The sequence below is a fragment of the Anneissia japonica genome, unplaced genomic scaffold, assembly GCF_011630105.1.
Source record: "Anneissia japonica isolate Jap-2015-1 unplaced genomic scaffold, ASM1163010v1 scaffold284947_len354889_cov159, whole genome shotgun sequence".
Lineage (NCBI taxonomy): Eukaryota > Metazoa > Echinodermata > Crinoidea > Comatulida > Comatulidae > Anneissia > Anneissia japonica.
In genome coordinates this window covers 284158-293050 of record NW_022746767.1, presented here as the reverse complement: position 1 = coordinate 293050, position 8893 = coordinate 284158, and the positions used below count along the sequence as shown (strand labels likewise).

Here is an 8893-nt window from a genome sequence, read left to right as displayed (position 1 = left end):
TACTTTTTTATAAAATTAGTCATTTATATTCTTATTTTTACCCATTGTGCAATAATTTTAGAAAACTAAAATATACCTATTAAAACAATTAAACTTTAAGCACAGTGATTACTAAAATAAAATAATAATTATTATTATTATTAAAGGGAAGTATTTAATTGAATGTGATTTTTAATGTAAGTCATTTTAAAAATTAAAATAAATTTAGAAAACTAAAAAAAAATAAACTTTAAGCACAGTGATTACTAAAATCTACAATGATTACCAACCAACATGCATGTTGTCAGAAGAAATGAATGAATTAAAGGCGTATAAGGAGTGTACAATAGCAAATTAAGTAAAGCTAGATAAAAGCAAGACAACCCAACATTGTTCACCCTGTTGCCCACCCACTTTAACAATGGTATATTCCAATTGGGTGGTTTATGTCCTGGGTGGTTTATGTCCTGGGTGGTTTATGTCCTGGGTGGTTTATGTCCGTATACCAATTAATTAATGTGATTTTAAGCAATTTAATGGCATTAATACAGCGAGGAATTTGCGAACAAAACAGTGGATTTTATTAGGTTTGTGTAAGTTAATAAATGTTGTAAGATTCATATATTTCGTTTTATCTTTGAAACAAACGAACAGTGGATTTTATTAGGTTTGTGTAAGTTAATAATAATGTTTTAAGATTCATAATATATTTCGGTTGATCTATTTGAAACAAACTAATTTATATGTTGATAATCAAACCAAAGGATTTTATTATTTTCATATTACAGAGTCGATGCATATATTGCAGAGGAAGAAGAATGTTGATAATATTATTATACAGTATTACTGCCAAATTTTATTATATTTTTCGTAATATTATTAAAGCTTACAGTATTTGATGCTTGATGTTTCGTTGTATATTATTTCTAGGCCTATACTTTTTTAAATGATTGATTGATTTAAAGCAGAAAGTATATAAACGCCACAAAATCACATTATTGATGCCCGTCGTCCGGCAGCACTCAAAATTTCCGACTGACGCTGACAGGCTGCCGACCGACACTGTTATTTTTTTCAATGATTTTGTGTATTATTTTAGAAAAAAAAAGCATGAAATACATCGCCCTAAAATCAAGAACATTAACTGCAAACGCCCTTCATTGAGAAAATAACAATAGAAATACACGTTTCCGCGGTTACGCTTGTATTAGATAGGGCAAAACACGCCCATTCGTGCAGAGAACAAGTGTGCAGTGTCTGCCTATTGATGAATCACATACGAATTCACCAACTCATTAAAAGTTCAACCTGGTTTTAACGAGCAATAATACTGTTATAACACACAACAGAGTAATGATCATAATCAATGTCTGTATTATGCTTATGTAAAATAACCAATAGACAATAAAACAACACGTCGTATAGGCCATGGCCACAAACCCTACATTATAGGGTATGTATAGGCGAACAACTCTGGGAACAACTACATTTCTGGACCATCGCACATGTTCGTACAGTTACCATGTACGGAGATCAAGCCAGTCGGCTATTTTCAGCATTTGACATTCTTTTCTTGTCTCCGATAACATTCTTTTTTGAATTGGCGGCGTACAAAGACTTCTCCTCCGATAACATTCTTTTTTGAATTGGCGGCGTACAAAACTTTGTGTCTTTATTCTCCCAAGAGTATCATTGGACCCGGCCTACTTGTGGGAACGTTTCCCACTGAATTATTTGTTACTAGGCAACTTAGTACTGGCAGCTTGATACCTATTTAAAACAATTTATTTCCATTTCATGCCTAGATTTAATTATTAATTCATAACCAATTAGTCACTTTTATCTGGAACGACGTATAATCGTCTTGCAATAGGTACGCTTGTTTAATCGTACATATATAATTATAATACAGGATTAATTAATTACCGTATATTATATACTTTCCAAGATACAAATCAAGTTTCTTGATAAGTTACAACAGCTATAGTTAAATTAAATTTCTTCCAAGCAATAACGTTTCAACTTATAATATTTTGCAGGATAAAATAAATGTAAAACACTTCTTAACTAAAAATCTATTAAAACTACTCCGTAAAACAATCAATCTTAATAATAATGTACTAAATTACATATTTAAACGGTATTGTGTTCTTCTAAGTAGAAGTAAAAACAAACAAAACAACACATTTTTATTTATACTCTTTATTTCAGAAATTCGATTTTATTATGGATGATTTCCTTGTACACTATACCCCCTAACTTGTGGCCAACATTGCACTGTGATATCTAATTCACGCATTGATTACATGTACACTACTCGGCGTTCCATACAATAACCCTTATTTGGGCATTGAATATCTTACGGCCGAACAAGTGCACGGCCGAAGCGCACGTCATAGCTCTCTCCTGGCCTAGATAAGTTCTAAGTAAGTTTAAAAGGTTAGTTAATAATAATATACTTTGCTAGGAGGCAACTTTGCTAGGGGCGACTTGACGGGGGCGACTTGGTTAGGGGGCGACTTTGCTAGGAGGCAACTTTGCTAGGGGCGACTTGACGGGGGCGACTTGGTTAGGGGGCGACTTTGCTAGGAGGCAACTTTGCTAGGGGCGACTTGACGGGGGCGACTTGGTTAGGGGGCGACTTGACAAGGGGGCGACTTTGTAAGGGGCGACTTTACAAGGGGCGACTTGACTGCCATTCGTTAAAAAAACATTGCTGTTTTGACGTTTTAAATGTAATGATTTCTTACCGATGGTTGTTTTTCAGTTCTTGGAGCTGCTTCGGATACCTTGGGAGATAAAGTGTAGCCTATATTTTATTTTATTGAAATTAATAAATACATTCTGGAATAAAAAACATACAAAAGCAAAAAATTCCTAAATGAATGCATCACAAACTATAAATGGTAATATTTAACTTTAGAAATATACAAATACATGCAAATTGCAATCACAATAAACAAAATACCAAATCAATTACAAACCATTACACTATATTAATTAACTTAACAATCGTTGAATTTGGAGACGTTCAAATTTCTTTGTTTTCAAATATAATCAACTCACGGGTAATTTTTTAGAAGTATTGTGGAAATAATTTAAATAATTAATTAAAATTAATAAATACTCTTATACTTCATGGTAAAAATTTACAACAGTATTAACACTATTTTATCAAAAAATAATTCAGTGTTCTGATTTTATTCAACTTAGCAATCTTTCACATTAATCACATTTCTTTGTTTTCAATATAATAAACTCACGGGTCATTTTTTAGAAGTATTGTGGAAATAATTTAAATAATTAATTAAAATTAATAAATATTCTTATACTGCATGGTAAAAATTTACAACAGTATTAACACTATTTTATCAAAAAATAATTCAGTGTTCTGATTTTATGATATATATATATATATATATATATATATATATATGAGAGGTAATGCTGTCGTTTGTTGTGTTGAAGACTTTGGTTAAAATCTGCGTAGGCTAGGGGATATGATGGTACTTTCGCAGCACTATAGCCATGCCGGTTCCCACAAGGTCCCAGCCTTTTTTAATTGCCTACATTACAATTTTCTCTAAAACTACTATAGCGAAATGGATTTTCATAATCAATAACTACTGATTTTATTATATTCCATCTTTCTTACCGCCGGTTGTTCATAATGTCTGGGTGTTGCTTCAGTTACCTATAAATGATATAAATCAATAAAATTGTTGTTTAGATAAAAATCTTTAAACACTGTTAATCATAAAATCATATATCTAACTACTAGTCGTCAATACACTGCTATGTCGAAGATGGGTTGTCACAAGCAAAAACCGAGTTATTATTAATCAAGCACAATGAGTGATAAAATAGAATCACATTTGTGATAAGATTCATACATATGTCACGTTGTTTTGTATTGTTAAAGTGATCATTTCAGATGGCAGTTATCATTTTATATTCAGTCACATCTGTATGTAAATTATCAGATCAACTATCGATAGTTCTTATACGGAGTAAAGCATTTAATGCTTTAAAGCATTTAATGCTTGAAAAAAATTCTTTAGGGCCTGCAAGGCCCGAAGGAAATTTTTGAATGCATTAAATCTAACCTATAAGTATGGGCCTAATAATTTTCCATTTAGTGTACGATGCATGCTCTACTAATTGTTTTTTATAAGTCAATCGCCGTCTTTTAATGTTAGTTTTTTTATAACCAACTGTTGTTGCAGCAGTCATCGGTTGCTATAGTGATATGATCAGTATACGTGTGCGTATTTTCATTTAGCTGTGCGTACGCTGATCTTTGCTCCCCGGCAGTATGTACGCGTTTAATTAATTAACTACACACAAAGATAATAAAGTACAGTACGGATACGATGAATAACTATTGTGTTAGAAAGAACTTGTTTGTAATGCTATTTTGATAGACTTTCGTAAAAAAAATAAACATTTCAGCATTCGAGAGAGAGTACAGTCACTGACGTCCTTTTTGGTCGGTGCATGCAGACAGGTAAAATTGTGCGATGATTTCATAACTAGGCTAGGCTAAGGCCTAATAGTAGTAGGAGGAGGAGGCCCGGGCGGCCTCCTGCCTGATCGTAGGTCTACATCTAAATTTGTTCCTTGATTCTTTAAAATAGGTCTAGAATATTCCTATTAAACGTTCAGTTTGTTGTGTTTATAATGAATTCCTTAATTGTTCATGCTTAATATTGAATTTGAAGTAAAATTCTTCGGGTTCTAGTTTAGCTTGTTTTACGAAAGTAATTTTAAATTACAATTCAATGTATTCGCGGCGGCAAAAAAAAAAAAAAAAAATGAGGAAATGTTTTACGAGGTGACAAAAAAAAAAATCAGCCAAGCGTCCACTAATATAAAATAGGTACCTAAAAGGTATGCGGCTACTGAGCTCATAATATAGAAATACTGGTGTGGCGCTTTTCATGCACGTTCCCATGTTACATATCTCGCATTCCTCTAGTACAGTAGGCCTATCATAGGTCCAATGTAATAGTAAATTAAAACTTTAATACAAAAGATAAGAAATACTTGTGTATTCATTGTGTTATTTATTCATCTTAACACTGTATACATTGTATTTAAAACCCAAATTCTTTAGTTACACAAAAGGTAATAATATACTCTTAAGAGTCACGACGAGGTGCTTTTTTGCGCATTTAGGGTATTAAAAACTATATAATCTGAATCCACGATTTTGTAACAAGATAGCAATACAAGCTTTTATTTTAGTTATAAGTCGGTTTAATACAGAAAACGTATTTCTAAAACTTGTTATCACTTGCAAATTGACATCTTATTGAACATTTTAAACATTTTTGCCTGCAATCTGGATGTTTAACTTTGTAATGAAAATTTCTCAAAATAGTTGTCTGTACTGAACACGATGGATCCATCAGCATACATTGTGTAATATTTTTAGCCCATTTCTTGTGTTGAACTTTTTGGTTCCTGAAAACTGTATAACCTTAGCTTTTATGGTTACGAGTTGAGTGCTTACACTCGAATTCAAAGAATGTTTTGGGTTGATAAAATTTATAAATTTGGAATGGTATCTCTTCCAACTGCTTTATTTAAATTTTTGATTTTATAAGAATATTGGTCCCAAAGTCCCTCATCTTCACTGGACTTTGGTTTTCAATAGTTCTGGAATTCAGTGTGATATGAAGCAGAACAAACAGTTTCTTGAAAATTGTCCGCAGTGGTTTGTAATTGTAACTTGAAGTACTGATTTGTGTTTGTTTTTAACTAGAGATACAATATGAATGTCGGCTTCCCATGTCTTCTTTCTTTCTTTTTTTTTTTGGCCATATTTTTCAGTTCATTAACCTGAAATGATAAAGTATAAAATGCAAATTTAATTATTCATGGTGAAAAATTAGTTAAATATGAAAATGACTGAAGCTTTACATACCTTAAAGGCACCCTTGCAGTATTATTGGTTTACAATTTTGCTGCCCGTTTCATAATGGAAATTAATTTAAGATACATACATATATATAATATATATAATTAATTTAAGATATATATATATATGTATATATATTTTAATGTTTTAAATATGTTATGTTACTAAAATATTATATATTATATTATAATTATATTATTATTTCTTTATATGTATGTATATATGTATTTACATTTGTTTATATTTTATTTATATTGTTTATTAATTTGTATAGAATGTATAGAATGCATTAATATTATTTAATAGTTAATAGCATAAATATTACATATATAAAAAATTAAATAAATTATTCATATATACTTTGTTGTTATATATTTATATTGTTGCCATTTATTTATTATATATTTATATTTATTATTACCAGTATTAACAATAATAATTTTTAACATGTATAACGACTAATGAAAAATGCATATTTATAACACTAGACCTGATCATGGATAACTATCACAAGTCCAGCTGCAGGCCGATTCAAGAGTCCCCACTTGCTAGAAATGTTATTAACTGAACTGTAAAATGTAGTAGTAGTAGGGCATAGGCCTAAGACTAACTATGCCTAGATACACTTTTGGTCGTTTAGCCAAAGATACTAGAAATACAAGATAGAGTTCTCGCGTTGTAAAAATGAGGCGAAAGTCGTGCCCAACGTAGGCGGCGCCCTTCTTTTTAACCATGCAAGTTTCCTATACTTCGTGCCCAACGTACAGGGCGCCCTTCTGTTGCTAAGTATATCCAGACGAAAAAGGCGCCCTTTTTTTTCCACTAATGGAGGAAAACTTTTTCACTAAGAGTGCGTCCGGACATGCGATTCTGCGCTGTATTGTTGTTTAATTCTTTACTGATTCATGATTATGCTTTAATGGTTTTGTGTATTATTTGGATAATAGCAACGATTTCTACCGCCACCAAGGAGGTTATGTATTCACGGATGTCACTGTCTGGGTGTCTATTCCAGTTTGTTTTTATATCTAGTATCTTTGTTGAGAATTGATAATAAAATAGGCGACGACCTGGTAACGAAAGTTTGGCACAAGTTTTTTTTAGATCCAGCTGTAGGGGCGTCCCGTTTTTCGTATTCCCACCATGCATTTCGGTGGAACACGGTGGAACACTTTTTTTGTGTGGAGAACTCTATCTTGTATTTCTAGTATCTTTGGTTTAGCCAGATATGTTTACCTACCTAGCCTAGGCGGCCCTATAGTTTCATTAGCAATAGTCCTACTACTTTCCTAGCTACAACATGTTTTTTTTTTTAACTTTTTATGTATAACCATGGCTGCTGAAATGACCGTGCATCAGCCGAATGTAGTACAATTGTTTATCAGTGTGATTAATCTGCTCAATAAACAATTTTAATTACTTGTGCAAATATAAAGATGTGGGTAACCTACGTCTTTATATACGACTTTTCATGGATCTCGACCTGCTATGTAGGCCCTCTTTAGGCTAGACGCTCCTAGACGATTGAAAGCGACGATCGAAGAAAAACAGTTAAGCAAGCCAAGGACTTTGCTAACTTCCATTCTACAGTAAATTCTTCCATTGATGGGCACTGTCTAAAACTGTTTCTTCCAGCTTATCTCTGAAAATCTTTTCGTCTGCAGTTGGCTCAACATGAATTACACAGGAGCCAGTGAGCTTCCATGGCGGCCTAGGCTCGGACATGCCACGTTGTTGTTTGTTGTTATTTCGCGACGTCACCAACGAGTACAATACATTCATTATCCACCATCAACTAAACTGCCTTAAAGAAGAAAAAAAAATGGTTCGTGTGGGAATCGAACACAGAACCTCCATGTTTGGTGTTCATTATCCACCATTAACTAAATCGAACCCACGACCTTCAAAAAGAAAATAAATAAATAAATAAAAATAAATAAATTGGAAAAAAAAACTTGCCCCGTGTGGCGATCGCCGAGTTTACTACCCCTGATCCAGCATGACTAAACGGAGGGCCGGTAAACCGCGGCCCCTAAGCCATAAATACGATAAACCTAGTATCACACCATGTACCAGTTAGTCAACTCTGATCCTACTAGAAAAAAGTATTCGTATATATACATTGCAGGTTAATATTACGCATGGTCATGGTGTCAAAAATGGGCCGTGGGCCAAGAGGGTTTATTTTTTGGTCCAAAAATGTACAATTAAATTTATAATCGATTTTTGATTGTTACCATCTCCATAACTTACCCACTTTTTTTAAATAGACAAAAATGTTTGAAAAATTCATTATGCAAATTAGAAAAAAAAATAGACTAATCATGTTACGGGAAACCTGGTGGTTGTGTGTTCAATTACCACACGAACCATTTTTTTTTTTTTTTTTTTTTAAGGCAGTTTAGTTGATGGTGGATAGTGAATAGCAAAACAGGGAACAGTGAAATTACGAATTAATTTTGAAATGTTTAAGGAGGTTTGGGACAAAAGAACTTTTGTGGAAAACTTTTGTATTTTCCATGACGTCATCAACATACATTTTTCTGATTGGACGGGGGCCAAAAATGGCATAGGCCAGCATTAACATTTCTATTGTTAATCTTACAGTTAATATAAATGTTGTTTTTTTTTTTAATCGAAATCAAAATCAAAATTCATAATAAATTCCAGACAACCTAATTTTACATTTTTTAAATGTAAAATATGTTTGCATCTGAGATTCCATGGAATTACCAGACATTGCCTACACCAATGTCATGATATATAAATTCCGTCCTCAATCGTATTAGGCCTATATTGTAAAAGTATCGATATTGGTCGTTTTATGTTTTTTTGATAATTCTCAGTGCAGTGTGAACGAGGAGGCTTTGAAGAGGAACTTTTGCTGTCCTATTTGACAGGTATACTGTACCACCAGGATAGCAATGCTTTTTTGCTACTCTTTATTTTGGTGTAAGGAGGAGTCTCATTTTACTATGGAGCTACAAAAAT

The 8893-nt window shown here is 32.6% G+C and overlaps 1 protein-coding gene across 1 annotated transcript in view; it reads right to left on the bottom strand.

Moving 5' to 3' along the window:
• Positions 1-3595: 3595 nt before the first annotated feature.
• The window catches only part of LOC117120281 (hemicentin-1-like), a 27737-nt gene continuing 22439 nt past the window's right edge, over positions 3596-8893 (bottom strand). The window contains exon 17 of the mRNA XM_033265291.1: positions 3596-3673. Coding sequence (XP_033121182.1) covers positions 3596-3673 — 78 coding nt within the window. The remainder of the gene's footprint in view (positions 3674-8893) is intronic.